The sequence below is a fragment of the Siniperca chuatsi genome, linkage group LG20, assembly GCF_020085105.1.
Source record: "Siniperca chuatsi isolate FFG_IHB_CAS linkage group LG20, ASM2008510v1, whole genome shotgun sequence".
Taxonomy (NCBI): domain Eukaryota; kingdom Metazoa; phylum Chordata; class Actinopteri; order Centrarchiformes; family Sinipercidae; genus Siniperca; species Siniperca chuatsi.
The window spans coordinates 25,416,596-25,439,790 of NC_058061.1; the positions used below are offsets into that span (position 1 = coordinate 25,416,596).

The window sequence follows — 23,195 nt, forward strand, 5'->3', positions numbered from 1 at the left end:
CTTAAAGATGGGGTATGCGATTCTAATCCAATACACATCTTTTTCTTAAATTCAGTAAATATCTTCACAGGGTCTGCTAGCTGTCCATTCAGTGTGTGTGCTGGGTCTGTAAATGGGAAACAAACAAAGTGGACTGAGCCACACAACACTATTCCAGCCATGATTTGTGTGTCAGGTAACGTTAAATGACTTGGCCACGGACATTCAGCTTACTTCCTAATTTGCCAAGCTGTGCTGTTGTTGTGATGTTAGCTATAGTAGCAGGAGAATTGTGAGTATCACTGTCTGGAGCTGCTGTGCTGGCTCTGGGAAACTGTCTTGTCTTCTCTGGCTGTTAGCTTCGCAGCAGCAACTGTAGGGACAGTTTGCTAACCCACAACCTAGCTAATGTTAGCTATGACTATGTCCCAAGGCCGTGCACTTTATCTTTGACTGAAGGTCAAGATGACCTTAAGGATCATTATGTATTAGTATTAGTGTAACTAGTGGTTGTTGTGGAATAAAGAGAAAGAAGAGGCTGAGTGAAGAACAAATCATGACAGAACGCAGAGTACCTTACATATACATTTGTATTTAGTATACAAAAAATTGAAATATTTCACCAAACAGACATGTGAAGTAATAAAAAATAAGACAAAGAGTTGGAACAAGTATACAAGTCATTTTACATTACATACGTACATGGCCAATGCATTTCATCATACAACCTCTCTTAAGAATTACAGTGGGTCAAATAACCAGAGAACTTCCATGCAATAATAGATTTGAATTTTTTGCTGTGTTTCTCAGCTACATTTCGACACCTTAGCTAGGCAGGACCACACAACTATGCCAACCAAAGACAGCGTGACAGAGTGGACTGCAGTGCTGCGTCTCACCGCGCGAGGGAGACAGACACACTGCAGGCCTGCAACCATACAGAAATGCATTTCATAAAGGTGCAACCTGCACCATTTGCCACAATGACAAACTCCACAAAGATTGGCCCCTTTATTGTACACTGTTAGCAACACTTCTAACTTCAACATGAGCGACTACAGTATAATCCCTTTAGTTTGAATTGTTTAAGTTTCAAGAGCTAAATATTCAGGTACATGTAGATAGATATTCATAACGCATTCCTTTTCTAAGGATTAGTCTGTATATCACTAAATGTCATTAATATCCATTTTTTTCTTTCTGTATGTCCCACAGATTGTTGAAAAGTCTTGTGTATTACTACAATACAATATGAAATAGTACCAAAAACTGGACACTAAAAAACTTGGCTTAAAACAATACTGTCTTTTATGCACTACCCCAAACTGTCAAACAAAGCTGTCTCACTGATACAGACACATATCGTCCACACACACAAACACCAGCGTTCATATACATGCCTGTGACACACACGCACACACACACACACACACACACGTTTGTTTCACTATCCCTGTGGGGGACAGTCATTGACATAATGCTTTCCCTAGCAACTTACCCTTGTCCTAACCTTTACCATCACAACTAAATGCCTAACCTTAACTCTTACCCTAACCTTAACCTAATTGTAACCTGAACCCTAAAACCAATTCTTAACCCTCAAAAAGCCATCTCTACCCATGGGGACCTCGATTGTCCCCACGGTGACACAAGTCCCCATGGGTTAGTGTGCATTCAGGTTAAAGTCCCCACTGGGATATAAAAACATGAAATACACACACACACACACACACACAGGAACAGAGACAAGATCTAAACAATGGGATAAATTAAGACAGAATATTTTAAGACCCATGCAAGCTCCTCCACCCCCAGAGGCAGAACTCAGGCAGCAAGGTTGTACAGCCCCCCGTGTTTGGCATGCTTTTCTGTCACATGTTCACAGTTAGATGAAGTTACCCAGAGACACTTGACTAAGATCAGATGTTTGTTGAAAGTACAGTAAGAACACAACCGTTGTCAAGGAACAGATCATTTTTTCACCATAAAAGGATAGCAAAGACTGGTTACCATTTTCATTTCGGTAAGTAAAACAACTTCAAGTAATTTGACAAAATGATCTTAAGAGCAAGAGATGCGGTTAAAAGCTCGCAAAAAAGCTAGTAAGTGCAAGCTTTTGCGAGCTTTTAACCGCATCTCTTGCTCTTAAGATCATTTTGTCAAATGTTAAGTTAAGACTATTTAAGTTAAGACTATTTTGTCAAACTACTATTTGCAAGTTGAACTTGAAGATGAATTCTTGTAAAGCCACATCTCATAGTCTTCGACTGAGCAAACTCTTCTGCTGATCAGGCAGCAAGGTGTGGCTGAGAGCTCTGGTAAAACCAAGTAGGTGGACCGAATAAGTGGTGAGAATTTTTTTGTCAAACTACTATTCACAAGTTCAAGAATGAGCCTTCACACTCAAACATAAGGTAATTTTAAGATTGAGGCTAAATGAGAAAAGCCAAAACTGAAGAAAACATGTGATGAGTTCTGAGTCACTGGAGTTAAAAGTCACCTTTCTTACTTTAGACTGCTATTTCAAAGTTATGCTAGGTCACTTCCATATAATCCTTTTAGAGGAATATGTTCATAGGTTTTCCCCATCATTCCTATCAGTATCAATAAGATTGTACTCACTAAAGATTGTACTTACTAAAGTCAACTTAATCTCTTAGGTTAAGGGCAAAAATGAGCTGCTGGGCCCCCATTAACCCCAGTTCCTTTGACTTTGTCCAATGTTACAGCTTTTCTAAGCTAGAACACTACCTGGCCCCAGAGTTTCTGTGTGGTAATTTGATTAAATACAGTGATTTGGCAATATGCAACATATTAGCATAAAACTGACCTAATGAAGGTCTTAAACTACAGTTTGACATAGAGCCCCTCTACACGACAGGGCTTCAAGATTAAGTACAAATGGTGGACTTGCTTTAAAGCAATGACTTTGCGTTCTTAAATTGTAGCAATTTCCTTGGTGAGTACAATGTTATTACTGATTGGAATGAGGACTAAAAATAAGAACCAGGCTATAATAAACTGGAATTTCCCTTTAACATAGCACTCTCATTTGTTGTAGAAAAAACTCATTATTTCCATTTAAGACATCATGCTCTATTTGTGAAATTTCGTGAATGCAGTATTTTGTTTTTCCTGTCAGTTCCAACAGATTTCTGTGTGCATGCCAATAGCATGCTGATCTTAGATCAGGAGCTGAGGGTAACTTCAGACCTGAAGGTGTATTCACAGTTTACTTTCTATCTAGTCAACACTGCATTAATTCAAGCAAGCATGGCTGAGAAAGAAGAGATGCTGCAGTATGAACACAAGTAATAGAAATCTTTGTCAGCCCTCATGGCAACTTGATGTTGTTCTACGAGTACATAGTAGGTGGACAGTCAGATGTCTTTCACAGAGAACCTATGAACCTATTCAGTAATGGTAAAAAAAAATCTGATTAAATATTGGTCTTTTTACCAATATCGCTTTGAAAAAACATCAATATAAAGAAAGCAATCTCAGCAGTGCACACTCACTCTTGCTAGTTTTTCTCTCTCATCCCCTCATCCAGAGAAGTAGTGGTTGTTGTTCATGGTGATGCAGTGTTTTAACAGTGTTTCCTCCTCAGAACATGGTGCACCTCTTTCCCCTCTTCTTCACGGGCGGAGGGCAGAGCACGGCTCGGATGGCCTCGTCGAATACTGTCTTCAGGCCTCGCTGGGTCAGCGCAGAGCACTCCAGGTACTTCACAGCCCCTGAGAAAAGAAGCGGGCATGATGGGAAAAACATTTCTCAGTGACACTGCTTCTAGTGCTCAAGTGCTCAAACAAAAAAAACAAAGATATGTTATCAACCTTAGGGCCTCAGTATGCTTCAAATGAAATTGGATCATTTAACAGCATCTGCCAGGATTTTATCATGACCAACAATATTTTTTTTTTTTTATCATCACAGAGTCTTGGATTAATCCTGATGAATGTGCCCCTCTCATTGAGTCATCCCACCAGAATATTTATTATTCCACCAGCCAAGACTGATAGGCCGAGGGGGTGGCCTTGCAATAATACACAGAACTAATCTTAGTTGTCCTGCAGTCTCGCCTGGCTGTTTGTCCACCTTTGAGAGTCTTCTTCTTTTCCTTTCGGCTGTTCCCTTTCAGGCGTCGCCACAGCGAATCATGTGCCTCCATCTAACCTTGTCCTCTGCATCCTCTTGACTCACACCAATTAACTTCATGTCCTCTCTCACTACATCTTCCTCTAGACCTCCTGCCTGGCAGCTCCAACCTCAGCATCCTTCTACCAATATATTCACAGTCTCTCCTCTGAACATGTCCAAACCACCTCAATCTGACCTCTCTGACTTTATCTCAAAACATCTAACATGAGCTGTCCCTCTGATGTCCTCGTTCCTGATCCTGTCCGTCCTCGTCACTCCCAAAGAGAACCTCAACATCTTAAGCTCTGCTACCTCCAGCTCTGCCTCTTGTCTTTTTTTCAGTGCCACTGTCTCTAAGCTGTACAACATCGCTGGTCTCACCACTGTCTTGAACACCTTTCCTTTCATTCTTGCTGATATTCTTTTATCACACAACACACCTGACCCTTTTCTCCACCCGTTCCAACCTGCTTGCACTCGTCTCTTCACCTCTTTTCCACATTCTCCATTGCTCTGAACCGTTGACCCTAAGTACTTAAAGTCCTGCACCTTCATCACCTCTGCTCCCTGTAACCTCACCGTTCCATCTGTGTCCCTCTCATTGACACACATGTATTCTGTCTTACTGCGGCTAAGCTTCATTCCTCTGTTTTCCAGAGCAGACCTCCATCTCTCTAGATTTTCCTCCACCTGCTCCCTGCTCTCACTACAAATCCGCAAACATCATAGTCCATGGAGATTCTTGTCTAACTTCATCTGTCAGCCTGTCCATCACCAGAGCAAACAAGAAGGGGCTCAGAGCCGATCCTTGATGCAGACCCACCTCCACCTTGAACTCCTCTGTCACACCTACAGCACACCTCACCACGGTCTTACAGCTCTCATACATGTCCTGCACCACTCTAACATACTTCTCTGCCACTCCAGACTTCCTCATACAATACCACAGCTCCTCTCTCGGCACCCTGTCATACGCTTTCTCTAAATCTACGAAGACACAATGCAACTCCCTATGACCTTCTCTGCACTTCTCCATCAGTGACCTCTTTTAAATCTCTTATTAAGACTCACTTTTATTGTAAAGCACTTTGTAACTTTGTTTTTAAAAGGTGCTATATAAATAAAGTTATTATTATTATTATTATTATTACTTCAATCAGCAATTGGCCAGGTTTGCAGAGGTGTGCTAAGTAGTGCAACAACATGAATGCATTCTGGGAGAGACTGTATGAAAATGTGCGCTTTTATCCTCTTGAGTAGGATTTTATCCATTGAACTTACAAAGACACGTAAAAGACACAGAGTTTTTTGGAGAGAGGTCAGGGAGACACTGTGATGCCTCCAGAAGACTATTTCAGCAGGCTTTTCACCCTGTCTTCAAGTCTGGAAGGTTAGCAGTATGCTGTGTTATGCTTAGGAAAAGGGTCAACAGTAATGCAATATGTAAAATATATGAGGGTTTGAACAAAGAAACTGTCATGAAGGGTTTAGGTTAATGATTTTACTTTTTTGTTTTGTTGTAAGCAAAGTTCGACTTGAATCACTTGCTGAAAGGAATAGTTCAACATTTTTGCTTTCTTTCCCAGAGTGAGATGAGAAAATGGATATCACTCTGAAGTCTGTATATTAAGTACAGAGCTGCAGTCAGGACGTGGTTAACTTTGCATAAAGACTGGAAGCAAGGGGAAACACACACACACACTATACAACACACTATATCTTGTTGTTATGTGCTAGAAGTATTCCTTGATGAACAACAGTTTATTCATCCCCTCAGTAGTTCTGTGCAGTGTCTCTGGCTACAGTGCTGGTTACCAGGTCCACTTGGTGAGCACGGGTTTTGAACAGGCACAAACCCGACAACCTCACTGTGAAGACTTCAGGAAGCTGCGCACAGTCACACTCAGACTTTTCCAGAAACAGGCTGTCGTAGGAGATTTCATTAAACAAACTATGTGTTAACAGCACTGAAGAAATTACATGTATTAGGACATAACAGTATGAAGAAATGAAATATATTAAGAATATATAAGGTGTGAAGATATTAAAGTTAAAAAACACAGCCGAAACTCCCACAGATAGAAGAGATAGAGTTTCGATGTCCGTTCGATTGAGATCATAGAAAGTTTTCGGTTCCTTCCAGAGCCCAGTTACAGTGTGAGAAAACTGGTCTGAACCGGCTGAGACAGGAGAAATCAAGCTCTCTCCTGGCTCCTCTGCTAAGATGAGATCATGGAAGATTTTCGGAACTTTCCACAAGCGTGACACCATTGTTTCTTGTAAAAGTTGGATTATTCTTAGAGAAGTAGGTGGATAATCCACCAGAGAAGGAGAGATTTTTTAGGCTATAAAAAACAATGTGCAGAGCTTGTTAACCAGTCTAGCACCGGCGCTGACTCAGGTATATCACTTGTGAAAGAATAAACTCTATTGCATTGAACTCTGATCTTCTCCAGTGATTTATTTTTTGTGTCTCCAGTTTTTGTTCATCTGAGTTAATTGGGAAAGGGTTGGAAAAAGGAAGCCAGTCTCATTCCTAGGCCTCAGCCTGGACTTATTTGATCGAACATTAATTAGTAAAGCCAGCGCAGGAGAGATAAAAAACCTGACGACTCTAGCCTGGGAGGATCGCCTGCATATCAGACCAGTGGCCACAATAAATCAGAGGTAAGCAGGACCTTTTTTCTTTTGTGCTGATATTGGTTGTCTTGTGTTTGCTGGAGTGATAATTTGGCGAGCTTTAGTGTAGAGCTGTCAGTAGTGTAGAGCTGAAGTGAGTGGAGGCACCTGTGACCTACAAAGATATGAGGTGGTGTGGGTGTGTACACAGGGGAGAAACAAAGAGTGCGTGTTGAAGGAAAAAAGGAGAGGTATATCGAGTTAAAGCTTGTGTAATTGTCAATTGTGATTCGTGAGTTTGTCATAAATATTGGGGGATTAATTATAACTGAACGTGATTAAAAGCCGACAAAAGCGATTGTGGATACCATCTTCCATCTCTGTAGTGTTACAGGTGTGGGCTGGAATGCTCCAGTTAAGGAAGAGTCTGAATGGTCAAGAGAGTGACAAGATAAGAAGTTGCACACGTCGCTGGGGTAGTGACAAGGTTTTTGCATGCGCTGCAGAGTAGCCTTTGAGGAAGTGCCCCTGGCCAGAAAAAGTGTAAATAGATGTCTAATGTCTAAATGTGTGTGAATGCTGAATAAAGTGAGTTAGCTGCGTAAAATAATAAATTGCAGGTGCATGCATTAAGATCTTAAAACTATGTTTAACCGAACTGTACATATTTTTGTGAGATGATAAATATTGATGGATGAGGGGAACACTAGGTGTCTGCCCCCTGACCACTTATATTAATAAAATCAAAACTTAACAGAAGAGGAGTTATACATAGAAATGCTGAAATAGCACAACAAAATAGGAGAATTAAATTGTATTTAATTGTATTCTAAAGCTGTTCTAGTGAACGATTTAATATCAGAGTATCATATTGACTTATTTTGTCTTACTGAAACCTGGCTGGGTCTTAAAGAATATGTTAGCCTAAATGAATCCACTCCGCCCAGTCATATTAATACTCACATTCCTCGAGGCACTGGCCGAGGAGGTGGAGTTGCAGCCATCTTACACTCAAGCCTATTAATCAACCCTAAACCTAAACTAAATTATAACTCATTCAAAAGCCTTGTTCTTAGTCTTTCACACCCAACCTGGAAAACACGACAACCAATTCAATTTGTTATAGTGTACCGCGCTCCTGGTCCTTATTCTGAAATTTTATTCTGAGTTTTTATCAAGTTTAGTCCTTAAAACAGATTAAGTAATTATTGTAGGTGATTTCAATATTCATGTGGACGTTGAAAATAAAACCCTAGTACTGTGTTTATCTCATTATTAGATTCGATTGGCTTTTGTCAGACTGTACATAAACCCACTCACTGTTTTAACCACACCATCGACCTTGTTCTGCTATATGGCATTGAAATTGAACATTTAATAGTCTTTCCACAGAATCCTTCCTTATCAGACCATTATTTAATATCATTATTTAATATTTAATAAAAATCGTCTCATTATAAACAAGCTACACTTAACTTGGCAGTTCATGCACTTACTTTATATTACTTTATACCATCTTATTATCATCAACCGGTAAACCCACTTTGTACTTCACACTTATTTTATTTTATACCCACTTGGTACTTAATTTATTTTCTGACCTGTATTATAGTGTATTATATATATATTTTTTTTATTAGGAAACACTTCCTAAACTTTCATTGTTATGCACATGATACCCAATTATATCTATCAATCAAGCAAGACGAAACTAACTATTTAGCTAAACTTCAAGCATGCCTTAAGGACATAAAAACTTGGATGACCTGCAATTTTCTGATGTTAAACTCTAACTGAAGTTATTGGTCTTGGCCCCAAACACCTCCGAGACACATTATCTAACGATATAGTTACTCTAGATGGCATTGCCCTGGCCTCCAGCACCACCATAAGGAACCTCTGAGTTATCTTTGATCAGGATTTATCCTTTAACTCCCACATGAAACAAACTTCAAGGACTGCCTTCTTTCACCTACGCAACATTGCAAAAATCAGGCCCATCCTGTCTCAAAATGATGCTGAAAAACTATTGCATGCATTTGCTACTTCTAGGCTGGACTATTGCAATTCCTTATTATCAGGTTGCCCGAATAAGTCCCTTAAGAGTCTCCAGTTGATCCAGAATGCTGTGGCATGTGTACTGAAAAGAACTAGGAAATCATATCTCTCCAATATTAGCTTCTCTGCACTGGCTCCCTGTAAAATCTAGAATAGAATTTAAAATCCTTCTCCTCACCAACAAAGCTCTTAATGGTCATATCTTAAAGAGCTAATAATACCTTGTTACCTGACTAGAACACTGTGCTCCCAGAATGCAGGCTTATTTGTGGTTCCTAGAGTCTCCAAAAGTAGAATTAGAGCCAGAGCCTTCAGTTATCAAGCTCCTCTCCTGTGGAATCAGGTCCAAGTTTGGGTTTGGGAGACACCACATTTAAGAGTAGGCTTTAGACTTTCCTCTTTGATAAAGCTTATAGTTAGGGCTGGCTTGGGTGAGCCCTGAACCATCCCTTAGTTATGCTGCTATAGGCCTAGACTGCCGGGAGACTTCCCATGATGCACTGAGCTCCTCTTTCCCTTTCTATCTGTATACACTTTTATCCCATTAATGCATGTTACTAACTCGACATCTTCTCTATCCCGTAGCTTTGTGCTTTCTCTCTCCCCTCTCCTTCTGTCGCTTTCAGCAGGTATTTCTGCCAATATTATGTGAACATAAGATGGCCTCTACTCAGACTTTCATGAATGATGTCAGTACAGACACAACAGGAAACCAATAACCAACCTTCAGTACACTGGCTTCAATTGATACCAAAATCAAGAATGCTCCAGGAATGGCAAACATGGAAGCCATGGGTGCAAACCCAGGTGGAGGAAGCCGTCAAGCCCCAACTACCACTTCACTGCACACTTGTATGACGAACAGCAGGAGCACAAAAACTATGATGCATGCTGTGCATGCTGGGAGGAGCTGGTGAATAGAAGATTGTATTACATGATCAGCCAAGATGTGTACAAAGGAGCAGCTGCAGCTGTAACACACTGAGCTACAGGAATGGTTCCAAGTCCACAACTGGGTACCACTAGTAATGTTACCACATTACTAGTGGTACCCAGTGGTGAAAGTACATGAATGGAAGCCAACCAACATTTGTGTGTGTGTACATTCACACACAAACCTCCGACAAACAGTAGAATATCATTAAAGTTAACACAAGAGCACCCACACAGATGCCAGTAACGTCAGAACATGACATTCTGTAAATGGACTGTACTTATATCACGCCTTTCTGACTACTCAAAGCACTTCAACTACATATCATATATACACATACATACATATGTATCACATTCACCCCATACACCGATGGCAGATCACACAGATGGCTAATCATTCACACACAGCCTTCGGGAGCAATTTGGGGTTCAGTCTCTTGCCCAAGGACACTTTGACAGTGTCGTTCCAAGCCCTGATACAAGCAGCAGGGCAGACAAACAACTCAGCTCAATTGCAGTGGACAGAGGAGGCGGAAGGAGTCTTTGAGGCACTGAAAGGAGACTGCGAACTGCTCCAGCACTTGGTAACCCAGACTGTACCAAGCCATTTCACCTATATGTTGCAGAACGCTCAGGCTACGCTAGTGCAGTACTGATGCAAGACACACCAGCAAGTAAACAACTACTAAGTTAGACAACATTGAGTCAGGTCTGCCACCTTGCAATCAGGGATTAGCAACAGCAGTTTTTGCTTTTCAAAAAGCCTCTTCATTAACTATGGGACACCCAGTAATCTTGTATACGTCCCATCAATTACATGCCTTGCTCACAAGCCCTCGATTTGTTCTGACCCAAGTTAGAAAGACAGGTTACAAGTTTATCCTTTCAGCACCTGAACTTACTATCCAATGTTGTAGCAAAGTGAATCTGGCAACCCAGATGGTGCTGCCTGTGGATGGAGCTCTACATGACTGTGTTCAGGAAACAAATAATTTTATGTGAGCACATGAGGACATGCATAATCAGCCAATCACGGCAGATATCACGCTGTTTGTAGACGGCTCCTCCTTTAGAGATGCTACAGGCAATCATGCAGGTTATGCCATTGTGCAAGTAAATGAAGATAACACCTATACAGAAATTCAGACAACCAAAGTTGCTCAACCATGTTCTGTACAGCTTACAGAAATCAAAGCTTTCGATCCCAGCTTCCCCCAGCCTACATGTCGAAGTGTCCTTGGGCAAGACACTGAACCCCAAATTGCTGATTGTGAGTGTGTGTGAATAATTAGTTTCTTTCAACTGATGAGCAGTTGGCACCTGCCATCAGTGTGTAAATGTAGTTAAAGCGCTTTGAGTAGTCAGAAAGACTAAAAAGGCGTTAATAAGTACAGTCCATTTACACTCCAGCTAATAGGGAAGATGAGATACATTCTGGTTGTGATTGATAAATTTAGGAGATAGGTCGAGACCAGTTCTTGTGTAGAAAAAAATTTCCACGATTCGGCATGCCAGACACCATCAGCTCAGACAATGGATCACACTTTGTAGCAGAAGCCTTTAGAATAGCCTTAAAGATGCTAGGGATTTAGCAAAAGTTTGTGTGTGTGTATCATCCTCAATCACAGGGACCACTTGAATGAGCTAATGGTACCCTGAAAGCAAAAGTAGCCAATATAATGGCAGAGAGTAACGTAAGCTAAATTGGATTGAGGCTTTACCTCTGACACTAATGTCAATGAGATCACAGGCTAACAGACTAACACACTTAACACTGCATGATATGTGCACAGGGAGACCAATGCCAGAGCCATATATTAGAGGCTCATATGAAGGAGTGTAACAGTAAACTGCTCAAAAGACCAATGTATTCGGCCAAATTATGACCATAAAAGTAGCCACTAAATTGGTGAGACCGTACCATAAACCGTATACACGTAGAAGTCTGCTAGAAGGGCTTCATGTGACAATTAACAAACTGAAAACATCAAGTTGGGAAAACAACATGTTCTATCAATGGATGCACTATTCAGCTCAGCAAGTAAGCACACAACCTTGTGTAACATGTTATAACTCTAAAACAATCCCTCAGATGATGCCCATTCCGGGCTTTGATGCAGACACATGCAATAGCGACAGCAGTGCCTGTTTTATGTATTGTGTAGTGAAAATGACTGGAGGTTACAAGGGATGGAGTGACAATGGGCAGGTTTGCCCAAGAATCCTGACAGACGAACTAGAGTCATGGATACCTCCGGTAGTTAAAATAGCAGAGAAGGTGATATTCCCGTATTGTATAGCGCACGGAACCGAACTGGTAGGGGCATTAGTCACGCAACAGCAGGTGGATAAATCACCTATGGTGTAATCAACAAAGGTTTATAAACTGAACCATATCAGCAGTTGGAGCACTCAACCTCCTTGGTGGTCCTACAAAATAGGTTTGTTATAGACATATTAGTGGTGGAGGACCAAAGAGTGTGCAGCTACATAGGAGATGAGTGTCGTCACAATGCACACGGGGGAAGAAGGGAACCTCACAAAAGCCATTGAGAAATTTAAGAAACTGAGGGATGAGCATGTGGTGAATTCTAATTGGAACACCAAAATACCGGCAATGTGAAATTGGCTTAATAACTTGAACTTCAAAAGGATCCTACAGCTGGTAGGAATGGTAAATGGAACATTGTTGTTGATTGTCATGGTGCCAATGATCCAAGTTATGGTCAGGAGAACAACTAAATTGGTGACCGGACAGTTTCCTCTTCAAATTCATAATGAAATAGAAGTTGACGTGGCAATGGCACCAATGGGCGGGGGACAACAAACTGAACGTGACCAGTCGGATGAAAGCATATATGAGACTATGAGCACTCAAAATTGGTATATCGATGTATAAACCACTGAAATGACAGAACTAACACAGCAGAAAATCACAAAAAAGAAGTAAAATGAAAATGACAAAAAGATACAACAAAGCACTCCAACCCACTCTGGACCTTTTACCATACGGTCCTACTGAGGGTGCATAACTCTAAAACAATTTTGCAGATTTATGGTCATTCAGTACAATCAGAGGGATATCCATTATTACCACCAACATTTGTATGTGGGGGATTAATTGCAGCAAGTGGTGAACAAAAGTTTGCCTGAAGGAGTGGCTTTAGAATGTAGCACTGTGTCACTCAGCTATATCTATGATTTAGTGCAGCCAGAACATGCATACTGCATGCCACTGTATACCAAAGCTAAGATAGAAGTCATTACTCTAAAGTAGGACAGAACCTGCTATTCAGCACACTAGGAAAGCGTGGGAGGAAAGATATCGAACAGATTTCTAACAGATGTAAGTACTGTATAATTACAACCTGTATACAGACAGGCTTTTGATTCACACAGGTAGCTGTCAACATTCATATTGTATGGATTATGTTAAAGGCTGCCTATGTAAGATAAACCACTAACTTTTTGTGTTATCATGATAGATAATCATGGCAGAAGGCCAGGGATACGATCGGACAAACAACTCCAGGACCACCTGATGAAGGACGGATGACTCCACGGCCAGGAGCATCGAGACAAGTGCACTGCAGGTGTTTTGACTCAGGATGTTTAGTCTACCCGAAGAAAAAGTCAGAGAGTTGTGCCAAGCCAGGATCAGGGAGATGAAGTGACACAATAACAGGCAATGGAAAATTAGGAGACAGAGACACTACCGTCAGCTCCAAGTTAAGGTAGACCAACTGAAGCAAGACAAAGCGCTGCTTGATGCCTGCGCTCCTGTCTTGGCATCTTTGGCACCTATTGACGGCTGCGCAGGACCATTCCGCAGCCACAGTGAGTAGTGAACGATACCATATCTCGTAATAATTAATATTCACAATCGCAGGTGCATAAGATATCTCACATTGGATATACCGGATATGCTGGACAGTACTGGACACACTGGACATTGAACACAATGCAATCAAATAAACTGGAGACTACACAGGATGTTCTTGTGAATTCACCTTACATTTAAAAGCATTTATGGTATGTGATTTGGGACTAGCCCCATTAGTAGTGACATGTTCAAAACCTTAGTTTGCTCAACTAAGATTAGAAAAAAAACAGCCCACTGTATACTTCATGATTAAACTCACAATATGTGCCTTGTTATTATAAGTGTTTAGTTTGGTTTTATGCTTATGACTTTAAATACAGGATCCGTGTTGCCAAAGAGAATATAGATGTTTGAACCTATTTATGCAACACATTGTCCTGGTGGTGTTGTGATCATGGGACAGCCTGTTGCAGCCTTGGCAATGACCCGAAAGGATAATGGAGGGTGGGACTGGCAAGTCCCAAAGGGGGAATGTTGTGGATGATTTCATAAAACAAACTACGTGTTACGGATTTATCATATAACCAGCCTGCACACTTGGTATAGTGATTAACATCAATTTTGTTGGGATGTATTAGGACATACAAAGTGTGAAGAAATGAAATATATTAATAATATACAAGGTGTGAAGGCATTAAAGTTAAAAAGATATAGCCGAAACTCCCACAGATAGAAGAGATAGAGTTTCTTCATGTTCGATGTCCGTTCGATTGAGATCATAGAAAGTTTTCGGTTCCTTCCAGAGCCCAGTTACAGTGTGAGAAAACTGGTCTGAACCGGCTGAGACAGGAGAAATCAAGCTCTCTCCTGGCTCCTCTGCTAAGATGAGATCATGGAAGATTTTCGGAACTTTCCACAAGCGTGACACCATTGTTTCTTGTAAAAGTTGGATTATTCTTAGAGAAGTAGGTGGATAATCCACCAGAGAAGGAGAGATTTTTTAGGCTATAAAAAACAATGTGCAGAGCTTGTTAACCAGTCTAGCACCGGCGCTGACTCAGGTATATCACTTGTGAAAGAATAAACTCTATTGCATTGAACTCTGATCTTCTCCAGTGATTTATTTTTTGTGTCTCCAGTTTTTGTTCATCTGAGTTAATTGGAAAAATGTTGGAAAAAGGAAGCCAGTCTCATTCCTAGGCCTCAGCCTGGACTTCTGTGATCCGACAAGGTCCAGCACAGAACTCCCACTAAACTGTGGTTTTTACATTTATGTTTGTGCACAGATTAAACCAACAAGATACAACATGATAATTAGTGAGCTTTGAAGGTGTTGGTAGGTGTACTTTTTAACTTTGGACAGAGCCAGGTTAGCTGTTTCTCCCTGCTTCCAGTCTTTAAGCTAAGCTAGGCTAACCACGTCTGATTCCAGCTCTGTAATTAAGGCACTTCATTTAAAAAAAAGTTTAGCTATTTATTGTGTTTAATTTGAGGCATCTTTAGCCCATCATTCATACCTCAATAAGAAATAACTGCAGTAAAAAATGTAATGTCAAATGTGAAATTCTTGCCTATGCCTCCATTGGCTGAGATGTGAATGCAGCACATTTCTGTATGAGGGCTCCTGATTCACCCTGTTTGACCTGATTTGTGACAATAACTTGCTCCCTATATTTGATCTCACTTATTGGCTTGAATACATCACTCATCATTTGTAGCAAAATAAAAGGTAATGTATGAATTAATCTTCATACAAAACATCCAGTTGTGCACGTGGCACACACAGCCTCACCAATCTCTCTTGCCATAGCCAGGCCCTGCGGGTAGGTGATGGGGGAAAGCTTCTTATCTCGCAGCCTCTCAATGGTGTCCTTGTCATCTCGCAGATCCAGCTTGGTGCCCACCAGGATGATGGGTGTGTTGGGGCAGTGGTGTCTCACCTCAGGGTACCACTGGGGCACCACACACACAAACACACACACACGCATGTGTACATATGCATATACAAAGGACAAAGTCAGTGAGAGAAGAGAAAGAGAACAGTTAGCTGGATACAGAGGCAGAGCGATGAGCACCTTTCCACGATGACATTCAACAGACTCTGTGAGTTGTGGAACTAGAAAAAGTTGTTTTTATTAGATCAGTCTAAATGGAAGCATAGTTGTATGAACACAAAACATCCTCAGGCAAAGCAACCTCCAATCACATGACATGATGAGAAAATCCTGTCAGACCAGAAGCATACAGTTTCTACAGAGGGAGGTTGGACCTTCAGGAAAGTGTGATTTCATATGCAAGCATCTCATGATGCTCAGCAGACCAAACCACAGCCGGCTGTCACGCTCCCTCTGCAGACGGTTTGGACTCGTTCAGACCTCGCCTCACAACATGTCTCTGTACTACAACCCTAGGGGAATCAGTTTAAATCCAGACTGTTCTAAGCCGAGGTCTGAACGGGTGGGGCAGCAGTGTGATAGCCAGGTAGAGCCATAGATGTGCCTCCTTGTGGTCAGACTCGGCGTGGAGGGGGGACAAAGTAAGGGGCAGGCGTTCAGTCAGCGTACTGACCTTAGCTCGGACGTTCTCAAAGGAGGCCGGACTGACCAGGGAGAAGCATATCAAGAACACATCCTGGGAGAGAACCAGAGAGATGGCTAGTTGAGAGCAAGTTTTGTGTGTGGGTGTGTGTTTGAGTTTGTGTATGTGTGTACATGGAGCCACAAAAATGATTCTTAATTTTCAGTTGACAGTTAAAGTCTATTTTTTCTAGACACTAACACTTCTTTATTGGACTATTGCTCTTAAAGAAATGTTTAGTCAACTGACAGTGACTAATTGATTAGTTGTTTTAATTTAAAATCTACTGTTTATTAAAGATGAAAGTATATTTGTGATAATCATGATACCAGATATGAGACATTTCTAGTAAGTAAGCAGAAGTAGTCACTAATGATAAGTAATTCCCCACAAAGAGCATAAAAAAACCCCAAACCTTCTTATATATGGCGGAATATTGCTGCCACTATTACAAGGAAATCTGCTCAATTTTGTGTTAAAATGAAATAATTTCTTGTCTTGCCGAAATCCTTTTCACATTATAACAAGATATTTCCATATTATAATGACATGTTTTTCTCGTTGTAACTACATGCCAAATTATTCCGTTTAACAAGGAACTTTTCTTGTTAGTATAAAAACATATAAACTTTATTTTGTAATATCACCACATTAATGAAATATCTGATTATGCAACCTAACCAGCCTTATTTGGTCTAACATTATAGGAGTAATGTTTTGTAATTTGAGGTATATTGTTTTATTTTTGTGAAATGCAATTTAATGATATTTAGATCAACTAAATCTTTCCAAGTTTCTTTAACTTCTAGGCATATCTAGATTTTCTTAAACTAGATTATTGTTGACTCTCGTCATCATTTGAGAGTGGAGCATGCATAATATGACTCTTAAACTATAAAGAGTTTACATCATTATGTATATGTCCACCATATTCCATTTTATGTCTTTTACTCTTCAATCTATACAGGATATACATTTGCAAGTTAGTTTAGTCAGAGATTCAGCTAGTTGCCAACTATTCCACAGTCAGTTAGTAGGTGTAAACATTTAGTAACAACCTATCAAGAACTGGTTTGTTTTGTTCAACACATCATTATTTAGTGGCATGTAAATCTCCACTTCGCTTTACAATCGTAAAACTTACGTTGCAACTAGGCTAAGCTTGAATTTACAAACAGCTGGTGCAACATGCTCAAAATCAAAAGTTTGAACCCACAGAGAACAGAGCAGAGTTTAACCTTGTGTTTTACTCTTGAAATGTTGTATAGTATCGCTTTAGATGCTTCAGATAGAGCTGAGTATTTATGTGTGAGTGCATGAGTGTGTGTGTGTGTGTGTGTGTGTGTGTGTGGTTGGGGGGAAGGGTTTGAATACCGTCTGTGGGTAAGACAGTGGTCTGAGCCTATCGTAGTCCTCCTGTCCTGCTGTATCCCAAAGGCCCAGATTCACTGGTTTTCCATCCACCATCACATTGGCAGAGTAGTTGTCAAAGCTGCAGGAAGGCGGATACTACACTGAGTAAAATGCAGTTAACAGGTGCATACACCTAGTTGATTTTGTTGCATTTCCAAATTATTTGTTTAGGGAATTGAATACCCAGTAAAACCAGAACTTCTGGGTCCTGTTCCAAAAGTAAGAAAACCTCATTTAAAATCACATTGACGGGGGAGACAGCTAGCCTGGCTCTGTCCACAGTTAGAAAAATAAACCTACCAACACCTCTAAAGCTCACTAATTATCATGTCACATCTCCTTTGTTTAATCTGTACAACCTGAAGTATAAAAACATGTTGTGGTTTTACGTGGGGTTATGTGTCAGAGTATATACGCTGCTACATTTCTTGCTCCACAGCAACTTCTTGGAGTCCTGTCACCATGATGTTGCCAGGCAACCAGTGGAGACTTCAGGAAGTTCCAGCCAAGAAATGGTCCGGCACATAACCCACACTAAAACCACAAGTTGTATACTTCGTTTTATACTTAGGTTGAAAGACTCACTAGCATGTTAGTTAGTGAGCTTTAGAGGTGTTGGTAGGTGTACTTTTGAACTTTGGACAGAGCCAGGCTAGCTGTTTCATATTTACTGGAAAGACGTGAGAGTGATAGCGATCTTCTCTTCAACTCTCGGCAAGATAGCAAATAAGCATATTTCCCAAAATGTCAAACGTGGTAAAAGGTGGTCATATATATTATACGTGTTATGACGTGGTTCATACTTAGGTCACATGATGACAACTGAGCCATTTGTTTGACAACTTAGTTGATGACTGTAAAATACGACGGTGTAGTCCCTCATTCGTCCAGGAGTGTTCTATCATAGAAAAGGTTTCAGTCGTAGTCATCTGGACACTGTTTTCAGAATCAAGACGTTTCGGCTCACAATTGAGAATGACTTCCTGATGGGAGCCGAAACGTCTTGATTCTGAAAACAGTGTCCAGATGACTACGACTGAAACCTTTTCTACTACTGTAAAATACTGTTGAAATTTCTGGAAAAAGCCAGTAAGTCAGCCTTAAGTCAAAAACATTTTTTGTTTTGTCAATCAAAAAAAATCAACTTTATAGCTCAATGTTTATAGCTAAAATAACCAGACAGGAAGGTCTGTTTTTGTCCAGCAAATTAAATACTTGACAAACCAAAGCACTGATACAAAAATCTTATAAAGAAAACAATATTACCATAAATAAGACCTGTTCATTGATTTGCAATATATTGCCTACTAGGGTTTAATCCAGAGATATTAAATTGAGAGCTACCATGGTATAAACGCGATGGCAAAACCTCACTCACAGCTGACAATTTATATTGTCTCACAGTATATTGTCATAGCACTCAACCCTAAATTATGGTATGGTCCTATAACATGAAACCACTGCTTACATCAAATAACAGTGAGCGCATGTGCAGTGTGGGGTTTACTCACACAGTGGGGATGTATTCACCAGGGAAGGCATTGGTGGTGTAGCTAATCAGCAGACAGGTCTTACCCACAGCCCTGAGGAAGAGGGACAACAGAGGACACATGAGTATAAATTTATAGTACAGTTCCACACTCATATGTACAAAAACTAATTCTGTATATATTGTATGTATGAGTGTGTATGCATGACTGTAAGTGTGAATGTAAAGGCAGGCTGCTACTCCCTTTTACTGCACACACAGACACTGGCCTACATTCATGTTGCCTAAGGGACACAGTAGCCCTCTTCACACACACACACACACACAAACACACTCACTCACTCACATTGACAGGCTGCTCGCATACCCCCCTGTACTGTACTGTACTGTACTGACACAAGCCACAGTATGCCACACAGATTGGTGGTGGCGTGGATGGGTATTGGCTGTGTGCTCATGCATGAAGTAATGAGCAATTTTGTGTGCAAAGTCTGTTCAGACTGAAAGCAAAGTTCATTTTATAGATGGTGCAATAGATTTACGAAGTGGGAGGAGCCTCTGCCTCACTGTAAATTTCTGTTTCAATTATTTTTTTAATGATCTCCTCAACAAAGAACCACAGCAGTCAGATAAAGTAACAGTGCTGTAGGTTGTTGTTTTTGAGAAATCATGTTTTGTCACAGCAGTTGACTCTACTTCATACAATACCCATGAGCCGCATAGGTACTGTAGTGAAGCGCAAATCGAAGCTGTAACAAAATTTAAAACACTTTTCCGTTGCAGGTGGGACCAAAACACTGCACCATAGTTGCAGAGTTCATCCAAAATTGACCCTGAATCCAAAATTTAATTCATTTAAACTGCAGACTGTATTGTCTGTTTTCTAAAAAGTGTACGAAAAAGAATTTTCAGCTCTGTAATTTGAAGTTGATTGTGGTTAACTTCTCCACTTACGTTTTTATGTCCACAGGCTTGTATCTTTGGCTTTGGCAAAGAACCAGATATTTTATAACACAGTTATTCATCTTTTGTACTGATGATTCAACCAGTATCACCTAACACTGTCTATTAAAGAAATGAGCGTGACTTTTACTTCCAGCACCCTGGACGCATGAAATACTCTTCCCATTCACAACTCTATTGCATATTAAATCAATTTAAAGACACAAGTGGATGCAAATTTGCTCTGGGTGGCGCAAATTGAAGCAAAGAAATGTATATGATGTGAGTTGAAAGTGTTTCAACTTAAGCGAAAAATTCTCACATATCCCAAAGCTTTATGAATCCAATACATAAATGTATGGAGACAAGAGGAAAAGGAGAGAGACTGGAGGAAAATAACAGAAAGAAGTGGAGTTTCTGAGAGGCTGAGCTGTTACACACACACACACACACAGATGGTCTCCACCTACAGTGCGTACTTTGCTCACTAGCTGCAGCTAATGTCTGTGTAGCTGGCACATACTGTAAGCCTTTTTAACAGCAGATATTTTGACTTGTCATAGTAGGAAAAGCACAGGTTTTACTAATAACATTACCAATAGCTCAGTAAACCATGACCAGCATGAACAATACCAAGACCCTGAAAGAGAAGCAGCTAAATGGAATTCAGCCATTATTAATTTGATCATTTATTTCTGCTTCTCCTACCGTCACATGTCAAAATGTCTGCTTTAAAAAAGACCTTTGGCTGTTTGGGGCTAATAAACACAAACTTCACAAACAGTCCAGAGGTCCAATGGTGCAGATAAGATCAGGGGAAAATAGGCTGTTCTCCTTCTGAACACACCTTCACCAAACACAGAACAGGCACACTCCACACACACACAATATGTATGTTGCTAGCTAGCTACATGATGTCTGTACAATCTGCGCAGTGGCTTTTGCGGTGGAAAAAACTCACAACAAAAACGCAAGTTTGTGCGAATACCGCAAAGCAAAGACTTGCTACACACTTATTTAGCTTCTATACCTATATCCACTTTGTACTTAATTTATCTGACCTGTATTATAGCGTATTATATTTTGATTTGCTTAGTACTTCTATTCCTGTGTGCACTGACGTGATAGTGAGCAGCTGTAACAAAAGACTTTCCCCTTGAGGATCAATAAAGTATTTCTGATTCTGATTCTAGTCTAAGCACACTGTTAGACCTGCCCTGCCTGGGAAACACCCACGTCTTTCAAACTCCACACCCCCAGTTTGTAATGCAGGCTTTCTGTTATAAATTCGTAGTTCCAAGTCCATGCTGAAATAACCCTGATGACATCATCAGGGTTCTTTTTTTGCCAGCTGAGTAGTACTCCCCACAACGAGAAAACTGAGCTTGATGTTTAAAATCGGAGGAATGCCCCTTCACGTGACGTCATTTCAGAATTTCCTACATCATATCTAAATCTTTTGTGATATACAGTATTAATCTATTCAACTATAGTCTAGAGGAAGATTAAGGTCACAAACTTTTTTAGAGTTCTAAAATTAATCCTAGAATCAAAAAATCAAGAGTCAACATTCTGGAAAATGCAGCATTCTAAAATTTTAGCTTCAGAATTCTGACTTTAATCATTAAACATATGACTTTAATATTAGTCTTATTCTTCATTTTTCTAAGAATTGCCATTAATGTCAGAGCTAATTTTTCTTGGCCTTAATCCACGCCTAGCAACGATATTAAGATTTTAAAACAGAAATGAAGAAACTCCTGCTAGACATTTCTTTCCACATGACGCTGAGTGGGATCTGGATGCAGAAGAAGAAAGGCACAGTGTGAGCAGAATTAGGGCAGCGGGGCCTGCTTGCCACTGACAGGGCCACAAATTCCTTAGCGTGCATCAGCACTTCAGCCTGCCTCCAGTGGCCTACGAGGCGTGTAGGTGTTCCCGCATAGCATCCCGAGGCGCTCCACTCCTACCGTCACAATATCCCGGAGGCCACGATGTGATCAAACCGAATTCACTCACGAAGCAGATAACTGAGTGAATCTATCGAGCGTCAGGGAGCCGACCACAAAAAAACAGGGCGAGCGACAAACTGGTGAGCCCCAGCCCCTTTTCCTGCATAGCATCCTCCCATCATCCATCCGTCCGTGGACGCTCCACAGACTCACACAGGGAAAACGTGCTGGCCTGGTGTTTCTGTAAACATGCTCTTACCCGTCGCCGACCACCACACATTTGATAGCTTGCATTTGTACAGCAGTTGGAGGCTTTCAGGGAACCGGCGCTGGTGGTTTAGTAGATCCAACGGATGAGAGCAGCGGGCCAGTCCGCTCGGCGATGGAGCCGCAGTGAAAGAGGTCGATGGTGAACAGTGCCGAGCGACTCCGTAAAGTGCCGAGTGTGTTTAAAGGGACAGAGAGCGGAATAGAGGAAGCCTCGCAGAGGACAGGATTCACTTCATATACTTCCGTCTTCGCTTACATTATTTTAGGACATTACTGCTACTAGGCTTCTCCTGACATTAGACATATTCGTAAAGCTTTGCACTGGATTTCAGTTGGGTATAAAATATAAGTGATGCTGCTAATAATAATAAATAACAGAGCCAACTAAGTAGCCTAGAACTCCCCATGACGATAAACGGAGCTTGTGTTTCTGTGATACAGGCTACAGTATACAGGAGGATTACGGTCAAAAAGTCAGAACTCTGGAAAAAGCTGCATTCTAAAATTGTATTTAAGTTAGCCTGCATCGCCCTTTCACAAGCCGGCAGAAAAACTTTGACTGTCCATTAATGGTGCAGAACACACTGTATAAACATGTCGGGGCAGTGACCCCCAAACTGGAGGAGTGGCTACAGCAGATCCCTGGAAGAACACCAGACATCTCGGTCCAGAAGAGTGCAGTACTAGGAACAGCAAAGATACTGCTCAGAATCCTCAAGCTCCCAGGCCTCTGGTAGAAGGACCTCGAAGTTTGAGACCACCCGCGGAGGGTGAAGGACAAAGTTTTTTATTTTTATGTATATGTACATATGTATGCATTTATATATATATATATATATATATATATATATATATGCTTACCCTGCTTCAATCAACAATAGGCTGCTCCCATGTTATTGCCACAGTTCTTTACGTTGTAAAGATTATGTTCAGAGATGCTTTAGGGATAATCATATTATGTCAGGTGCCTGTGCTATTGGAGAAGGCAAACACCCAG

The 23,195-nt window shown here is 40.8% G+C and overlaps 1 protein-coding gene across 3 annotated transcripts; it reads right to left on the reverse strand.

The window, feature by feature from the left end:
- Positions 1–551: 551 nt before the first annotated feature.
- rac3b (Rac family small GTPase 3b) lies at positions 552–22,517 on the reverse strand. 3 transcript variants are annotated; one of them, XR_006375936.1, is made up of 7 exons: positions 22,188–22,478; positions 19,057–19,128; positions 17,507–17,624; positions 16,124–16,186; positions 15,348–15,507; positions 3,498–3,716; positions 552–3,389 (listed from the first exon to the last, which is right to left on the reverse strand). XR_006375936.1 is itself a non-coding variant. In XM_044178341.1 (6 exons), the coding sequence occupies exons 1-6, from the start codon at positions 22,220–22,222 to the stop codon at positions 3,586–3,588; spliced, it is 579 nt and encodes a 192-aa protein (XP_044034276.1). In that variant the 5' UTR covers positions 22,223–22,412; the 3' UTR covers positions 552–3,585. The 3 variants fall into 3 exon arrangements, 2 of the variants coding, with proteins under 2 accessions (XP_044034276.1, XP_044034277.1); XM_044178341.1 differs by having other exon boundaries at positions 552–3,716; positions 22,188–22,412; XM_044178342.1 differs by lacking the exon at positions 16,124–16,186 and having other exon boundaries at positions 552–3,716; positions 22,188–22,517.
- Between the last annotated feature and the right edge of the window lie 678 nt (positions 22,518–23,195).

Excerpts from the sequence above, each read along its gene's own strand:
- rac3b (XM_044178341.1), bottom strand. The coding sequence starts at position 22,222 with ATGCAAGCTATCAAATGTGTGGTGGTCGGCGACGG. Across the intron at positions 16,187-17,506 it reads CACTGTCTTACCCACAGACG|GATGTGTTCTTGATATGCTT; the intron begins GTATTCAAACCC and ends GTTCTCTCCCAG. Across the intron at positions 15,508-16,123 it reads TTGAGAACGTCCGAGCTAAG|TGGTACCCTGAGGTGAGACA; the intron begins GTCAGTACGCTG and ends GTGGTGCCCCAG.